This window comes from Manihot esculenta, chromosome 17 (assembly GCF_001659605.2).
Source record: "Manihot esculenta cultivar AM560-2 chromosome 17, M.esculenta_v8, whole genome shotgun sequence".
NCBI classification, from domain to species: domain Eukaryota; kingdom Viridiplantae; phylum Streptophyta; class Magnoliopsida; order Malpighiales; family Euphorbiaceae; genus Manihot; species Manihot esculenta.
Window position 1 is genome coordinate 24,197,423 of NC_035177.2, and position 18,896 is coordinate 24,216,318.

The window sequence follows — 18,896 nt, forward strand, 5'->3', positions numbered from 1 at the left end:
GCTATAGGACCAACTAATAGAAGCTAGTGGTGTTCGAGAAGAGATCTGAGAGTTGGGAACTATATGTCGACAGTTAAAAAACTGACATCTTGATCATAGTGAAGAGTCTAAACCCGTAATAAGGGATAAACCTGCTCAGCGACTCTGAGTATACCAGACAGTATCTACTGGGTAAGGCAACTGAGATGTGAGCTGCCCTTAGTCAGAAGTCGCTTGTCAATTGAGCCTATAGAACCAGCTAAGCTAGAGAGCTAGCGAGCGCTCTACAGAGAGTTCAGTGTAGGTTAAAGGGAGAGAAGAAGAAAAGCGGGCAAGGATCAGAGTGCGCAGCAAAAGCGTAGAACAGTTTAGAAACAAACAGAGAAGCATGCCCAGTAGCTACTCAGTGTAGTAGTAGCTAGAGAACATGGCATGAAGGCCAAGATCAGGGCATGTCTATTCCCTTGTGTTGTGAATCATTGCTCCTCTGACCGGAGTGAGTACAAGGAAACTCGCATAGTGAGAAAGCTAAGAAGAGCTAAAGCGAAACAGAAAAGGTAGCAGTCCCTATAGAGGAAGGACACCGATGACGCAGATAAGAATCCACAGAATCAGACAATATGGCTAACCCGGGAGTATGTACTCCAGTGGTATCTGTGTCGCTTCTGAGAGGAAGGTGGTAGGCTTTCCTTATTTACTTGTGTGTATATGTGTTTGTTTGTTTTTAACATTCGAGGGCGAATGTTCTTTAAGGGGGGAAGAATGTAATACCCGGCAGATTCAGACATCGGAATTTCTACCGTCCGGTGGAATTCGAGGATGTCAGAGGTTTCTAGACGGGTAAGAGAAGGTTTTCTCCATTCTTTGTCAGTATTGTAAAGGTTTAGACTGAAACATGAGTGAGTTGTGAAGAGAACAGGCAATGGGGACAAAGGATAGGTTCGGCTGCCGAAGGTAAGTTCGGCCGCCGAAAGTGCCCAATGTTCGGCCCCCGAAGGTTATGTTCGGCCCCCGAACGTTGCATGGTTTGTGCATGCAGTTTCGGCAGCCGAAGCTGAGTTGGCCAGCCAATGTGTGGGCACTCCTTAGTCATTGAGTTGGGACAGATGTTACCTCCAAATCGTCCCAGAGGTTATGCCACGTCTCCCATGACTCATCTATAAGTTTTTCATCACTCATGCACAGGTTTGAGGGTGGTAAAGTGTTTAGAACGGTGTGAACCAAAAGAAGAGAGTTTTGGTGTTGTGGTGAAGGAAAAGAGGTGTTGGTGCATAGCTTGGTGTTCAGGGTGTCCAGCTTCTAATTTCAGGAGGTAAGGGAAGTCTGTATACTTGTTTTAAAGATTTCTAATAGCTTTTTAAGAGGCTAAGGGTAGAGTTATAGTTATAGGTTTAGTTGTGATGTGTTAATGGTTTATGCATGATTATGTGTTATGTGTGTTGATTGTTGGGGTTGATAGGTAAGTTTGGACCCCTTGGAGCATATACTTGGGTATATGTAAGTTGAGGATTGGAGTTATGCATGGTTAGCGAGGAGGAAAAGATAGAGGAGCTAGGTTGCGGAAGAAGCTGAGTTTGTGAAGAACTCAGGTTCGGCAGCCGAAGAAGGATTCGGCCGCCGAACCCCTTGCATGGTGGCTTAGGCTGCCACAGCTTGCCCCGAGTGTTTTTGAGGTTCGGCTCTGTTTAGGGGATTCGGCCGCCGAAGGTGCCGCCGAAGGTTAGAGACTTTCGTCTCTGGAGTGAGTTGTAGCCCCCGAACCTTGCCCCCGAAAGGGTTCGGCAGCCGAAAGCGGAGATTCGGCCGCCGAAGGTATGTGAGTTTCGGCTCTGGAGAGGACATTCGGCCGCCGAACCTGCCGCCGAAAGTGTTCTGTCCAGCCTTCCTTTGCTTGTTTTGCATACATGTTTTGATGTGTTCTCGAGGGGTTTTGGGGCAGTGTTTATCAGTTGTATCGAGTATGTTTTGGAACCTCATTTGCGTCCTCCATTGTAGGATTGGACCCGAGGAACCGAAGAGTTTAGCAGTCGTAGCTGTCTCAGAGTTAAAGGTAGCCCAGAGGTAGCCAAGCAGAGGCTACAGGTGAGTGGAACTAACTGTACTATTTTACATTCAGAAATGACACGAATCTAGCATGATCCATGCATCATCAAATGCCATGTTATGTATTAGGTTGTATTGCATTAGATTCCACGAATATGCTGCATTGCATAAGCTGATATTTGTGTGGATGAATGTTGGATGATCCTTAGCCCTTAGCCCTTGATAGAGCACAGATACAGAGTTATGGCATGAGATAGCCATACCAGGTTGCCCCTGGGTAGTCCAGGTCGCTCCTGGTACTATGAGTGAGACAGCTGGGCTGTCAGACAGCTGGGCTGTCAGATCAGAGTTCAGAGCAGACCAGGTGAGGCCTAATCGCCCCTGGCACAGTCAGACATGTTATGATATGAGTTACTTCAGAGAAGTCCAGGTGAGGCCTAATCGCCCCTGGCACAGTTGGACATACTATTATGTATGTAGAGGGCTATGGTGACAAGTTCATCCGTGAGATGATATGTTTGTGATGTGATGCATTTCATGAGAGCATGTAATGAATGAACTGTTTTTATTGTTCCTCCTCACTGGGCTCTAGAGCTCATCCCACTCCCTTGACCCCAGTTTTGCAGGTTCTGAGATAGCTATGGGAAGTTAACGTCAGCAAGAGTACAGAGGACAGTTATGCGTGAATGTATGTTGTAATAAGATGGTGGACATGATGTAATTGAAAGATTAGTTGTAAAGTAATAGAGACATATGTACTGTCATATACTGGATAGACTTATGCTTTCCCTAGTGTCACTGCTATAGTGTGATGTATGATTCATCCCTTGTACACAATCCTGTTTTACGTTTCTTGATGAGAAATGTGTGAGTTAGGCTTAATGTATGGCGTCGATGAGATACCAGTGGGATGTGTTACAGATTGTGTTAATCCCTGGACCACAGCAGATAGTAGTCCCTGGTACAGGCCCTGAGGGCCATTTCAGATTGACATATCTGAGTAGCAGCAGTTAAGCCTACGGAGTATTACAGGATTGTGGGTATTGTTTTGTCTTATGACTGGGATTTATCAGGTACACAGAGAGTATAGTTGGCTGACTACGGGTCCCGGCGGCCTTAAGCCGATCTGGATCCTAGTGCCAGTGATGGTTCGGACCGTTACTGAGGGGTACCGGTTTCCGGGTCGTTACACCTCGCATCGCTGGTGGCAGTCAGGTTTTCATCGCGACGCGCTTCCTCTATCCGGCGGTCCACGGACTCCCGGAGAGAGAGGTCACGGGCATCCACCTCCATAAATAGGCCCGACACCTAGTACGGAAGAACAATTGTCAAGAAAAGAAACAAAGCAAACTCAAAGAGAAGTGAAAGAATACCTTACCATCAGAAGCATTTCTTTAATCGTGGATCCGAGCTCCTCGCGAGAGCGAGATTGGAAGGACACCTGCTCCTTGGTAGAACTGGCCAAGTGACCAGTCAGGGCCAGAAGACTAGGATCCGAAGCCTCTGTTATCCCGCCGAACATCCGCTCCCGGAGAAGTGCGGCAACAGCAGAGGCCGGAGACTCAGAGGAAATGCCTGACTGGTCCAGAATGTTGTCAGTAGGGGACGACGAAGGAACAACAGAAACACCCTTCCCCTTCCCAATGGAGAAAGAGGTGGGGAAGGACCCGCAGCAGTCCTGGATTTCTTTCGAGCAGGAGATGGGACAGGCGTTCCAGAAGGGGTCGGACGCTTGCCCCCGGTCTTTGAGGGGACGCCCTCAGATCCCTCAGGCTCAGTCCTCACAGGGGCAGGGGCACCTTCACCAGAAACCTCTGGGCTTTGATCCTCTAGGAGGATGATCTCCATCCCTGTCCCAGAGGTCTCCTTGTCTTCAACAGGGGACTTAGATTTTCCCCCTGACACCCCCTCAGTAGAATGGGCAGCACCCTGCCCCACTTGTTCAGTAGCTTGGGTCTGCTCCACAATAGCTAGGGAAGTTTCCCTCACGACCTCTGAGGAGGCTGGAACGGATCTAGACCCTTCAGCAGGCGTCGAGGTTGAGCTCGACCCACCACGGCTAGATGGCCGAGCTGATTTGGTGCTGCGAGAGCTCGGCTTGGAAGTTCGAGAAGAAGCTTTGACGGGAGGTCGGCTGACCTTCTTGGAGGAAGCGGCCTGAGCCAGCTCTGCAGCAATCTCAGTTACAGAACGCCCATCCCCAAAGGCGTCAAAAATTGCATGCATGTTCTCCCGAGACAGGTCAAGATTCTTGGGGAATTTGATGCCATCCATTCTAACCTCAGAAGCTGCAAGAAACAAGAAGTTATAAAGAGTCAGCATACTTCCTGATATTATGAGCAAAGAAGAAACAGAATAGCCGGACAAAGCACTATACCCATGTCCCGGATATCCCTAAGGTTGGACGCAAACATACACTTCTCGACATCATACTTCCTCTCAACGGAAGTCAGTCGAAGCAGCCCGACCTGCTCAATAAGACTCAATTCGGGCAGATCATTACAGCCCGGAAAGATCTCCCCCCACCTTAGGTCCACATCCCACGTTCGGCAGGACCCTAGTTTTAGCTCCGCCACAAGGAAATTCTCTACCCATCCCTTTATAGAATCCTTGTAGCCCGTAAGAAGAGATAGCCCATTACGGGGGGAAAAGTAATAGAAGTTTTGCTTCGCCCTAACTAGGCGGAAAAAAGTGACAAACAGACAGGCCGTAGGTGCGAAACCCCAACCCAGACAGATAGACTCGAAACAGGACATGAATAAAATGGAATTTGGGGATAACATTCGAGGAGTTACCCCAAAGTATTCAAAGACCTCAACAAAGAAAGGGGTAAAAGGAAACGGTAGACCAAATTCTCTCTGCTTCAGGAAAAACACTATGCTACGAACCTCTTGGGGATCCACCAAACCAGGAGGGGGAGGGTAAGGAAGAACTATCCTCTCATTTGGAAGAGGTGCTCGAATAAGATACAACGGAGTATCTAAAAGCCTCCGGGAAATGTGATTAGTTATGTTGGAAGGTGTAATATGCGACTCAAGGTCAACAACATCAGGAAGCTTTGAACTTGCCATGGAAGAACAAGGAAGCGTACCTGAGAACACGATGGGATGAAAAACCGTACAAGGAGTTGCAGGAAGACAGAGAGCAGACAAGAGCTAGTTCTTCAAAAGACAGAAGGAATTCGAAAAGAAAGGCAATTATGAGGCAGGGCGTTGATCTGAACAGTTTTGTCTTGGAGCGGCGCGATCATTAATTGTTCTCGAAGTTTACCCTCTCAACGGTTAGGTAATAACCGGCGAGACGGTAAAGGGGCAAAAGGATAATCGCTGGGCTTATCTACATCTATCAAGGCCCAAGCACACGATGACAGCCCATCATTTAAAAGCCCATTCGCCATCCACATAATACAAGCCCAACTCATCAGTCAGAGCAACTTAGCCTACTACTTTACCATCCCTATGGTAAATGCCGAGGAAACAGAGGGGCAAGTCATGAAAAGACTCAAAAGTACAAGCAAATGGGAGCATGATAAAGATCAGACTTGCTCATCACTTAAAAAGTTATAAGATTTGATTTATCGTTATTAAACAAAGGTTGTGAGATCGGAAAGAGGCGCCAAGAGCACCTCGGGATCATACAGAGCTGAGAGTTTAGAGTTCAACTCATCAGAAGCCGAGCTCAGAGGTCGGATTAGTCCAGCTCGGACAGCATGACTTGAGAGCTCGGCCAGCTAAAGGAAACTCAGAGCTCATTTCACTAAGCAAAGACCGAACTCTCGGGTCGGTTAGTCCAGCTCGGACAACATGACCTGAGAGCCCGGCCGGATGAAGGAGACTCAAAGCCCAATTCATCGAAGTAAAGACCGAGCTCACAGGTCGGTCAGACAGTCCAGTTCGGAAACTTGAAAGCTCAGTTGGCTAAGTGGATCCGGAGTTCAACTCATCAGAGCTCGCAGATATGGTTAGATCAGCTCGGAAAAAAGCAGGACAGAGCTCAGTTGGTTAAAATTATAAGGCGAGCAATCTAAAGTATTTCACACATGATAAAGGAAGAACAGCTTGAGCATGAGAGCAGAACAAGAACTTCATTAAAAGAAAAGTACATTACAGCACGTTACAAAGGCCTACACTACGGGATGAAAGACTATCCTTAAAGGATTTACATATCCAGATACTTCATCATCTACGATTATCACCTACCCTACTATTCTAGTCTTCAGTTCGGAGGACTTCTCGCAGCTCGGAATGTGAGTTTTTCAGAAAAGGCCAAGATCTGTCCCGCTATTATAGGGGAACTGAACAAGTTGATTCCCATAAGCATTTCTCACCGTCCCCCTGGGCAAACGTTCGGTTACCCGAATGTGATGCACGGTACATTCGAACAAGCTCAGATATTGTATGTCGGCCGTGCACCACACATGAAAAACATAAGTCTTCGGGCTATGGCCCCGAAGAGATCGCGAAGTACACATTCGAAGAAATCGCTGGAGACTTGACTGAGTGCAGCAGATCCCTGTCTCACATAATACTGGTACTTCACACCAAAGGGAATAATAATACTGGTACTTCACATCAAAATGAACAACAAGCTGAGCGCCGGCGCCACTCCCATTTATATCAAAAGAGGACAACAGGGGCATCGAGGAAATTCCCTTTTTCTCTGCGGAAAAAGGTGAAGTTAGAGCGAACCCCTCAATAGCCCAGAACTTCTTTGGAGCCCGGACAACAAGCAGAGGAGGAGGCCGGCCAGACGACCTGGGTAAAGCAGTTTCAGCAGCTTGCCGAATGGTCCCACCCTTCGACTGCCATACCAGAAGGATCTTCAATGCACCATCCAGACGCCTTAGAGGTAACATCAAATTTTCAAGAATTTTGAATTGACCCATTTTTATTTCAGGAACTGCAAAAAGTTTCAAAATAGAGACAAGTCAGAAACAGTTCTCCCTTAAGATGATAAGAGCAAAATCAAAGCAAACCTCTGGGGCACAAGGCAATCTGTCTGAAGAAGGCGTCGAATAGACCTGCCACAGATAAAACAAGAATTTCTCATTTCAACAGAAGGCTCAAGAATGAAGAAAAGCTGGCGCTGATATATACTCGGAGCCTGAGGACTTAGCACGGGGCAGAGCTACACTAGACTCTAAGCCAGTGATGTCAGATTCTTAAAAGATATTCACGGGAAAGGAAAGAAAGGAGATGTCCAGATAATGATGACAAAAAAAGCAAAGGCGGCAGAGGACAAGAAGAATAGAAAAAAGACAGAAAGAGAAAAGAGCAGATAGAATTCAGAAGCTGCGCAACGACTGAAAGATGAAAGGATGTTATTAAGGCACCTGAACCCGAACAGGCGCGATCATACTAGTTCTTGGTATTCACCCCCTCGGCAGTTGGAGCAATAACTGCCGAGAAGGTGAAGGGGCAATTGATGACCGTTGGATTCCTTCACCCGGGCCAGGGGCTTGACCACAGCCCAAGGCCCATGACGTAGAGGCCCACACACCTGATACACATAACAAGCCTGGCTCATCCAACCCTCAAGGCCGGACTCGACCCATCCTCTCCACTCAGGCTTAGCGTCCGGCCCAGCCCAGGATCCATAAAAATATTCACCAGACAGCCTGGCAGATCCGCTCGAACGTACGCACGAGGGGAATCAGAGGCCGTTACGCATGGAGCAGGCGGCTGATACCCTAGTACCTCCGAATCCGCATGGCAGAGACGCGTGGCCCAATCCTAGAGAGACCTTTACACGTCACCAGCAAGCAAGACAATGTATAAAAGAGGAGTCCCCTCCTCAGAAAGCTTAAGCCTTATTGAGTAATACAAAACCCTTGTAAAACCCTATTCTATTGGATCTCAGATCATCAATATGTATTGAAAATTTTAGCAGAATAATTCTTATTTTAAAATTTAATTATCTAAATATTAAATGTTAATAAATAAAAATATAAGGTGTTTCATACTAAATAATATTTTTAATATAATTTTTATTTAATTTTTATACCTTTAAAAAATTTATTAATTAAATTTTAAAATTTTTAAAAATTAATTAATTAGTATTTTTATTTAAGAGATTAAATAGTTAATTTTTTTAAAAATTTTAATCACCCATAAATTATACAATTAAAAAATTATTTAATTATATTTTTATATAAATTTATCTCTAAAATATAATTATAAAATTAAATAAAACTAAATAAACATAATCTATATATTTAAATTTTTATAAATAAATTTGTACAGAAACTTTTAAAACGATAGTTTTAAAAATAATTATTTTTTATAAAATATAATATTTTAAATTTTAATATTATAATAATATATAAAATGATTAGCATTAATTTTATTTTATGTTTAAGTTTTTTTAAATATTTTTAAGATTTAATAAAATTTAATTTTTTTAAGATAAATGTAATTAAAAAGTTAATAAAATTTAATATTTTTTAAAAAATATAATATTTTAAAATTTTAAAATTTTTTGCTCGTCTTAAACTTTTTTTTCCAAATTAGTAATTATTTTATTTTTTTATATTATAATAATATATAAAATGATTAATATTAATTTTATTTAATGTTTAAATTTTTTTAAATATTTTTTCATTGAGGGCTCTCTTAGTACACAGAATTCAAAAATATTTTTGAATTCTGATGTGAATTTATAATTTTTTATTTTAATTATGTATAAATTAAAAAAACGCTCAGCGTATAGCGAGAGCTAGCCAAACATACAAGTCAATTTCTCTGCAATATATGACATATCCATAGCCTTTGAGGGATCAATGATACATTTTTCTTTAAAAAATTTTTAGAATGAAAGATAACAACCCTGTTAAAGATAATAAACTAACTGTCAACAAGATTATCAAGTACCTCAGCGAAATTAGCTCTCAAAACACAAACCACAGCTCCCAAAACTCCTCTTCTCAAACAAAATTTTCAAGTACCTCAGCGAAATCAGACTGGTGTCCAGGGTTGTGCTGGCTTTCACGCCGAATCTCAATATTTGCATACTCCTTGACGATATCCTGCATTGTATTATGAATAAACTCATTGAATGAATCAAGCTGATGACGCACTAGACTTTTCTCTTTGAAATAGGCAGAGACAACTGTCCATACGTCCTCCTGCGCAATTTCTTCGCTGTCATCTTCTTCTTCATCCTCGTTTAGAGGCTGATCATACTCATGGTCATCATCCATGGCTCTTTTTGGCCCTTGTTCAGATGATTAATGGTCGATAATGAGGTATTTACTTATCTTCTTCCGTGTTTACAGAATTTCTTTTGATGATTACGCTTAATTGGCGAGTCCTGAGAATGTTGAGAGAAACCCTAGAAAGAGGTTTCAGCCAGAAAATGAGATTACAGTCATGGAGAACCGATGCAAAATGGTATAGTTAGTTACTGAGGAAGCAAGGTAGTTTTTATTGAGCGAGCAGACTTGGGAAGGCGGGAATGATGACGTGGATCTTTCCCTCTTTTTTGCGCAGCGCGCCAGCGATTCAGGATTACTGAAAGGGGGAATGACCCGCATAGCGCGAGGTGGAGCCCGCTTTGATCGGCCCATTAACGTTATAAGTTTGGGCTCTGGGCCAGGATGATTATCCAGCCCGAAAAGTGCTTTAGTTGGTTCCGGACAATAAATGTGAATGTGTTTGCTTATCCATATTTAATTTTAGGAAATTTCTAAGGTAACTTAATTTTTTATAAAATGAATTTTGCCTTATCAATGTTTATTATTAAACAAATTATACAAATTTAATCCAATAGCTCATAAATATATCAGAGAATAACCATAATTTTTCATTAAGTATTGATTAATGGTTGAAAATTTATTTGAAGTGTCTAATTCACTCTCTAATCACTTTATTTTTTGGAAGAAACAAGATTTTAATTCACAAGTTGAATAAATTTCAAACAAGCTGAATTGCGAAAGTAACATGTATTATTTCCTGTGATTCAAGTAATATTTAATTATAGTTATTTTCTTAAAAAAGTATTATATGAAAAAAAAAAGAAGAAAGCAACAATTTTTAATATAGAATTATTAAAAAGAATCTCCTTAATATTTAATATAATATAATATTTCATCTTTTAATTTCATAATGTAATTCTTGATGCATAAAACATGAAAACTTTATTCCACTTTCAACTTTGAAAAATTATTGATTTAATTTTTTCAAGTTTTAAAGTGCACATATAACGCCGAATATTATAATAAGAGTTAAAATAGAAAGCCTTTCTGCAAGTTGCAGGTTTGCCCGAGAGGTTAAGGGGGAAGACTTAAGATCTTCTGTACAGAAGTACGCGTGGGTTCGAACCCCACAGCCTGCAAATTTTGATAATTTTTTTTTTTCAGTTTTAGGGTATTTCAGCAACATAATGAGATATTTGAGTTAACTGATCATTCGTGGGTGACGGAATTTGGCGCGAACAGAAATTACACCAGGCCTTGCTTCATCAAAGTGATATCTGTTTTCACTAAGGAAACTTCTCACTGCTGTTGGGATTGCAGCTTCACCCCGACTGTGATTTCCTACACCTGTGATCACTAGTAATGAAGCTGTTCTATGCCTAGATCCTGTCTGTTGTTTATCCAAGTTTTCCATGTCTATGCTACTAAAGGGCTCAAGTGTCTTGAATCTACCTGGTGATACTGGTTGATCCCTTGGAAGGAGTGTCTCAATTTTATTTAGATGTTCTTGCAAGGCTTTAACAGCTTCTGCTGCATGAAGACCATGCAAATCCAACTTCCATGGGTTATTTTCACTGTTTGTTATAGTCAGAATTCGCTTAGCTGCCTTAGCATTGAGTCTTTCAGCATCCAACCATTCCTTACGAGCCTTTGATGAGTGCTGTTGGGCAGAAAAATGATCTCCTCTCTGAAAGGCATTAGTGACTGCTCTGGAATGCCGAGCTGCTAACCTCATCATCCTTAGTGCGTTTCTTCGATGGTTCAAGTAAACATCTTGCTGTTCCCATTCAGGCTCAACAGGAGAGGATCTCAAGTGCCCCAGATTTAGTTTAGTGTTTGTAGCAGCATGAAGAGAATCCTCTAGAGTAGAGCTCAGATCAGCTGTCTCTGCAGCAAGGTCTGAGGTCAAAACACTCTCATCTTCACAGTTAGAGAAATAGTTTGCTTCCCCATTTTCCTCGCAGTTGTCAGTAGAAATCATCTCTTTTAAGAAAACTGTGGCCTTATCAGTATCATTATTCACAGAGGCCATGACATCCTCGATCAAGCTTTCGTCAGCCCAGCTGTGAAGTTCTTTAAGACGATTGACGGCAAAAGCAGGTTTCTTCTTTTAAATAACCTCAACAAGACCATAATCACCAACTCGGGTAGATGTATTGCAATTAGTATTCTCTGCTATGCGTCGAAAATCTGCGGAAGGTAGTGAAACAGATGAACAAGACCCTGCAAAAAAACCATTGTTGCTCGGTGGGTTTCCACAGGATCGAATAGAGGTGGTGCTCGTGGTTGGTAGAGGTGGAAAAGGATCATCGCCGACTTGTTGAAGTTGAAGACTTTGTTCCTGACGCTGCTTGAGGTCAAAGGCAGCCCAACCAGGGGACTTACCTCTCGCCTGCAACTTTTTGGCATAAGCCGGGCTCACATTAGCGTTCATGTTGTTTCACCGCACGCCTCCCCTATGCTGCTATTGCCACCGCGCCGTGAAAATCCTAAGCAGTAAGCACAACCTCAATCTTGATCAGAAAGAAACTGAGATTATATTAAATTTGGGAAGATGGAGACCGAACCAAGGCGTCAATCGATCGAACGGCTGAGATAGGATGATAAATCCAAGTGGGAATAGAAATCCAAGTTAGAACAGAAATGCTGAGGGAAAGAATAGTATTTGATATTAGAATTATTGTTAAAAATTTAAAATATATTAATTAGAAATTGATTTTTTATTTAATTAAAACCATGAAAATAATAAATTATTTAAAATAATATAGTTTAAAGGACCTTTTCATTATAGAGCTCGACGTTAAACGACGGCGTTGTAATTTCTAAGTACAGTAGTCATAAAACATTTAAAACGGATAGTTCAGTGAATAAATATCCATATTAAATCCAATGGACATAATTAGCGGTGTCCACTTTTCGGATTATGTTAAAAAATCAACAAGACTTGAATAAACTTAAACAGTTTAGTTTTCTAATCTAATTTATACGATCTTCGCAATACCGTATTCGGTTCAAATAAAAAAAACAACCGAATCGAATTGATTTAAAAATTTAGTTCGATTTTTTTATATATTTCAGTTCGATTCGGTTTTTAATTTCAGAAATTTCTGTTATTTCGGTTCGGTTCGATTTTGATCAGAAAAAATAAAAAAATCAAATCGAACCGATTAGTGATAATAATATGTTTTTTCAATAATATAAAGAAATTAAATCATATTAAAATTATAATAAAATTAAAATATTTTAATTAAAATTTAAAATATTAAAAATAAAGTGTAAAAAATAAAAAATTTATTAAAAATCGAAACTGATCAAATCGAATCGAATTAAATCAGACTGATTCAATTCGGTTCGATTCGGTTTCTAATCAAAATCAGTTCGATTTGATTTTTATAAACACTAAAGTTTCAATTTTTAATTTATTTGATTCGATTCAATTTTAAACCGAACCGACCGAATGCGCACTATTTATCACAATAATTCTCATTTCCCTTTAAATTGAGGAGAGAAAATACAACTCAAAATTTCCTTAGACTTACAATAGTCAACAGGCCCAATCACTGCTAATATCCAACTAATCACTTTCTTAAAAAGTCTTAAAAAAAATTTAGCGTAAGAGGCCACGTAAAATATATCTCAAATAACAATTCCCTTACATAAATAATTTAAAGAAAATTATAAAATTTGAAAAAATCAACAAACTTAATCAGTTTAGTTTTTTAATCAATTCTGTTTAGTTTAATTTTGAGTTAACGAGCCAAAAATTATGTAATTTTAATTTCATTATAATTATATTTTATATTTAATATTTAAAAATTATTTTAATTATATTATATTATTATTTGTATCGTTAAAAACTAATGGATTGTATATAATTCTCCGTATGAATTGAATGTAATGGGAGTAAATTTTAAAATAAAATTAATAATAATTTAAAGGTTTAAAATAGAATTATAATTTTTTTATAATTATTCATTTTATTTATATTTTTTAAAAAATGGAAAAATAAAAATTAAATTTATAATTTTAATAAATTATATATTTTTAATCTCTTAATCAAATGAGACGATAATTAAATATTTAATTTATATATTATTAATTTTTTAAAAATTTACTCTAAATATTAATATAATTTTTAAAAAAATGTGATAGATTAATATTATATTTAAAAGTTAAAAAAATAATTTAAAAAATATCTTAAAAATTATTTTATTATTTTTAGTATTTTAAACTGAATTATATAATTAATATATTTAATAAGATTATTTTCTTAATAATAATTTTAAAAATAATACTAAATTGTATTAGATAGATTTAAGAATAATTAATTAATAATAATTATAGATAAAATAAAATTAAGAAAAATTATTATTATAAAATTATTGATACAAATTAAAAAATTGAATAATAATATAAATAGTAATTTTTAAATATATTTAATAGTGAAAAAAATAATTTTATAATTTTATAAATCTCCAAAAATAATTTGGTAGGATATTAAAAAGATAAAATTTAATTAATAAAATATAAATTGATAAAAAATAAAATTATAAGATGAAATTATAATAAAAATTAAATATAAAATTTTTTTAATAATTAATATTTAACATTAGTATGGTGATATGATATTGACATGATAAAATGTGATAATTTCATTAATTTTTTAAGAATATAAATAAGTATAGAATAACATTAGAGTAATTTTAAAAAATTAAATTTTAATTGAAAAAATATATGATATAATTATAATAAAATAAAAAATATTTAAAAATATAAAATTGAATATAAATGATTTAATTTTAATATTAAAATGGCCGGTTATTTGAATATACAAGATAATTTAATTATTTATATAAATTCATTTTAAATTGAACTAATAATTAATATATCCACATTATCTCTAAATCTCACATTTATTTATAATAATTTTGATTATATGGTTATTTTTATTTATAAATTTGAGTTAGTGATGATTAAGTATGATTCAATTTCTTTTCTATTTTAATTGGATTTGAACTTTTTTTTTTCATAAATAAAATATATTAGATAAAATAATCTAAATATTTATTAAAAATTATATTTATATATTAAACTTTACATTTTGATAATAAAATTAAAATTTTAAGATTGTATTAAATTGAATTTAAAAAAGTTAATAATAAATTATAATATAGTGCTTGAAATTTTATTTAGTTAATAAAATAATTATTTAAAAATAGATATTTTTAATTTTTGTTACACCTATTAAATTCAACATAATCCTTTTTTTAACTTCACTATTTTTCCCTTCTCAAAATTAAAGAAATGTGGATATTAAGTTTAATTTAATTTTTAACATATATTAATTTTTTATTAACACATATTATAATAATAAAAAAAATATTTTAAAATTAATTTTAACAATATTTAGAATTTTTTTAACTCTTGAAACTTATGTATTTAATATAGAATATTGAGCATAAACATTTTAATTAAAATTTGATAAATTATCTTGTTGATATTTAATAATATTGAAAATTATATACATAATTTTTAAGAGTTAAAATTAAAATAAAGTATTATTTTATTATTTAATATTTGGTAAAAAATTTAAAATATGAAGAATTTAATTTAAAAATTATTTTTCATAATTTTTTAGTTATTAAAAATAAAAATATAATTAATAAAAGAGGGCATAATTTAATTTAATAATAATAAATAAGAATAAAACTAAAATAAAAAATATTTATTTTAGAGGATTATTTTATTAATAAAATAAAACATTAATAATTATATTATAATTACAGTAAAAATTTTCAAATTTAATTTAATTTAAATTATTATATTATGATTTATTATTAATTTTTTTAAATTTAATTTAAATAATTAATTTTAAAATTTGAACTTTATTATTGAAGAAATAAAATTAATATATAAATGTTATTTTTCCAAGAAGTTTGATTATTTTGTCTCTTGGACCTGAAAAAAAAAATTGTTTCACTTTTTCTTTTTTATTTTAATTTGGTGGAAGAAAACGAGAGGTTGCTCCTGCCGCCAAAATTTCATACAAGTTCAACGGCATCGTCGCTGCTCAAACGTCCCCTCCCTTGCTCTCGTTTCCATGGCGTATTTCCATGGAAACGAAACCCTTCGATCTACTCCGCATACTCCAACCCACCACTTCCTTCTCCAGGCTGGTCCGCGACTCAAACCTCTGCAGCAAGTGCACGCCCACATAATCGTATCGGGCTCTGGTCGCAGCCGATCCCTTCTCACAAAGCTTCTGAATCTAGCTTGCGCCGCTGGCTCCATTGGCTACACACATCGAATCTTTCTCTCTGTTACAAAACCTGACTCATTCTTATTCAATTCCCTTATCAAATCCACATCCAAATTTCACTTTTCTATTTATTCCCTTTACTTGTACAGTTGTATGCTCCTTTGTAATATCTCGCCATCAAATTATACATTCACGTCTGTAATAAAATCCTGTGCTGACATGTCGTTTCTGAAACTTGGTAAAGTCATTCATGGCCACGTCTTGGTTAATGGGTTTGGCTTGGATGTTTATGTGCAGGCTGCTTTGGTCGCTTTTTATGGGAAGTCTGGTGATTTGGGCAATGCGAGGAAGGTGTTTGATAAAATGCCGGTCAGAAGTATTGTGGCGTGGAATTCAATGATTTCAGGATACGAGCAAAATGGGTATGGGAAGAATGCAATTACGTTGTTTAAGAAAATGAGGGAAGCAGGTATAGAGCCGGATTCTACCACTTTGGTGAGTTTATCATCAGCTTGTGCTCAATTGGGGGCACTAGGCATGGGATGTTGGGTGCATGAGTACATCGCTAGGCATGGTTTGAATTTGAATGTCGTGCTTGGTACTTCGTTAATCAACATGTATACGAGGTGTGGTGATGTAGGGAGAGCAAGGGAAGTTTTTGATTCAATGAATGAAAGAAATGTTGTTGCTTGGACAGCAATGATTTCAGGATATGGAATGAATGGTTTTGCTCACCAGGCTGTTGAGTTGTTTGATGAAATGAGAAGGAGAGGTCCATGTCCCAATAGCATTACATTTGTTGCTGCTTTGTCTGCATGTGCTCATGCAGGGCTGGTGAAAGAAGGTCGCCGGGTGTTTGCAAGCATGAGAGAAGAGTATCACTTGATGCCAGGCGTGGAGCATCATGTCTGTTTGGTAGATATGCTTGGGCGTGCTGGACTCCTTGATGAAGCATATAGCTTTATCAATGAAGAAGTTCCTAAAGAGCCAGCAGCAGCTATCTGGACAGCCATGCTTGGGGCTTGCAAGATGCATAAGAATCTAGATCTTGGCGTGCAAGTTGCTGAGCAGCTATTAAATGTTGAACCTGAAAATCCAGGTCACTATGTCATGCTATCTAATATATATGCTTTGGCAGGACGAATGGATCGAGTAGAAATGGTTAGAAACATTATGATAAAAAAAAGTTTGAAGAAGCAAGTTGGTTATAGCACAATAGAAATTGATAATAAGACTTATTTCTTTAGCATGGGTGACAAGTCTCACCCCGAGACAAATGAAATTTATCGATATTTAGATGAACTGATGTCACGGTGTAGAGAAGCAGGTTATGCAGCAGTACCTGAATCAGTGTTGCATGAATTGGAAGAGGAGGAAAGAGAATTTGCACTTAGGTACCACAGTGAAAAGCTTGCAATAGCATTTGGTCTTTTGAAAATAAGGCATGAAGCTCCTATCAGGATCATAAAGAACCTTCGAATGTGCGAGGACTGCCATTGGGCAATTAAGTATATTTCAGTTGTTGGTAATAGAGAAATTATTGTCCGGGATAAGCTTCGTTTCCACCACTTCAAGGATGGTTCATGTTCATGTCAAGACTATTGGTGATGGGCACCATACGTTATCTAGCATTTGTTTATGTTGGTGCCGCATTAGGTTTTTTGGACAGAGAAAAAAAAATACATTCAAATACAACAACAATTGATCAACATATGGCACTATGATGTTCGTGCCTCTTTTGGATAATAAAAAAGTGCTTCTGAGTCATTATATTTCAAACAAAAGAAGCTTGAAATGTATGGAAGCAGAGTACAGTTTTGTTTGCACAACCTCAATTTTGGTTATGCAGTTGTTGCAAGAAATGGATCATGGATGAGGTTGGCTGTTATGTGATGACATGATATGTACTTTTATAACACTCGAAAGCAAGAATTGTTCCCTTTCCGAATGAATATACATACTGGTTGTCCACAGGACAGAGGAAATGGGCTATATTATCATGTAATTAAGGAAAATTAATCATGGTTTTTCAATTCCATGTTGTAATGCTCGTGAGTGAAGTTCTGGAACTTAATGACTTATCATGAGATTGCCTTCCAGTTAACCTGATTATTGGAGTCCTGGAGATCTGGGAACAGGTAAACAGCAATTGGGCAAAACTCATTTGCAACCTTTGCAGAGACACTCTGGTAGATTGCTACACATTGGTAGCTGAGGCTTAATAGCTTATACTTGAACCAGTATTTTGATGTTACACCTTAGACAACCAATCTGTCTTGGTCCCGAGTTAATCCTTCTTTCTCTTCTTGTTTTTTCTTTTCCTAGGGTTTAGCCCACATGGACTGCCATTCAACGGCTTCCCTCCACCCAAGTGGGTTGTCCCTTCCTTTCTGAGACGGATGTAACTATTTTTTGGTTTTTTCAAGCTTACTGTCTGTGAGAGACTCTTTTGAATCTGCATGTTTGTTTCTGGGTTTCTAATTTTTATTATTTTTATTTACTTGTGCTTTGGCTTAGAGATAATCTTAATCGGTTTTTATCATCCTTGAGGATTAAAGTGTTTGGGTAAAGTTTCATCCTTGATGGCAACCTCCTCTAGCTATAAGAGATTGAGAGGCTTTGGGCTCTGCCTCCTCGGTTTTCCCTACCTAAAGTCTATGTTGTTGGGTTGCTGAGGTTGTTTTTCCTTGCAGGTCCTTTTGCCATTGGTGCTAAAATTTACAGCTGGCTCCTAGATCTTCGACTATGACTTGAAAGCAAGAGTTGAGCTTTGACGCTGCTTGCTTGCTACTACAATTTGATGGCTCCCCCTAAGTTAAAAGCTACAGTGAACAGGCCTGAGCCAACTCTTCTTGCTTTGGAAGAGAGCATTTTCGTTTGATTCTCTTCATCCATGCATATTACTGTTGGAGGTGTCAGCGGATCCAGAGGTTAGTTGGAGTAACTCCTTCCTTGGCTACGATGCGATCTTGCGACATTGTCTTTGCAATAAACGTGGTTTCTCTTTTGATTTAAGTACCCGATTCACTAGGGTTGAATTGAGTTTTTTATTTAGATTGGGTTTTGGAGTTTTTACTTTTAATCCTCTGGAATCCTGTTGCAATTAGGCCTCTAGGCCTATTGGTACCCAACTTTCAATGAATTTTATCCTTTGAGAAGAAAAAAAGAAAGAAAGAAAGAAAGAAAAACCTTAGACAATCCAGCAAGCGTTCTCACTTCCCATACCCGGAAAGCAAATAGCCGCCGCATGACACGGGATTTCAGTTTTGACTGTTATTCCGTTTCGGCAAATCTAACTTTGTTTCTCAACAAGTGATGTAAGCTTTTTGTTATAGTTTTGGCCGCTATATCCAGTAACTTGTTCAGATAAACTTGCTGCTTTAATTAGCACATCAAAATCCCATTGATATATTTAATATTTCA

General features: G+C 37.4%; 2 protein-coding genes and 1 non-coding gene across 3 annotated transcripts; 2 read left to right on the forward strand and 1 right to left on the reverse strand.

Moving 5' to 3' along the window:
• Window positions 1-10,270: 10,270 nt before the first annotated feature.
• Window positions 10,271-10,353, forward strand: TRNAL-UAA. Its single transcript has one exon. It is a non-coding gene; the product is annotated as a tRNA-Leu (tRNA).
• Window positions 10,354-10,415: 62 nt separating this feature from the next.
• On the reverse strand, window positions 10,416-11,648 carry LOC110604885. Its single transcript, XM_021743175.1, has 2 exons — window positions 11,424-11,648; window positions 10,416-11,318 (listed from the first exon to the last, which is right to left on the reverse strand). Exons 1-2 carry the CDS (start codon window positions 11,646-11,648, stop codon window positions 10,416-10,418), a joined length of 1,128 nt encoding a protein of 375 aa, XP_021598867.1.
• Window positions 11,649-15,213: 3,565 nt separating this feature from the next.
• Window positions 15,214-18,600, forward strand: LOC110605208 (pentatricopeptide repeat-containing protein At2g33760). Its single transcript, XM_021743605.2, has 2 exons — window positions 15,214-17,611; window positions 18,167-18,600. Exon 1 carries the CDS (start codon window positions 15,315-15,317, stop codon window positions 17,079-17,081), a length of 1,767 nt encoding a protein of 588 aa, XP_021599297.1. The 5' UTR covers window positions 15,214-15,314; the 3' UTR covers window positions 17,082-17,611; window positions 18,167-18,600.
• Window positions 18,601-18,896: the final 296 nt, after the last annotated feature.

What these genes read in the sequence shown, in the direction of transcription:
- LOC110604885 (XM_021743175.1), bottom strand. Translation starts at nt 11,648, where the DNA reads ATGAACGCTAATGTGAGCCCGGCTTATGCCAAAAAGTTGCAGGCGAGA. An exon ending in TTGCAGGGTCTTGTTCATCT is followed by an intron (nt 11,319 to 11,423) that starts GTTTCACTACCT and finishes ATTTAAAAGAAG; the next exon opens with AAACCTGCTTTTGCCGTCAA.
- LOC110605208 (XM_021743605.2), top strand. Translation starts at nt 15,315, where the DNA reads ATGGCGTATTTCCATGGAAACGAAACCCTTCGATCTACTCCGCATACT.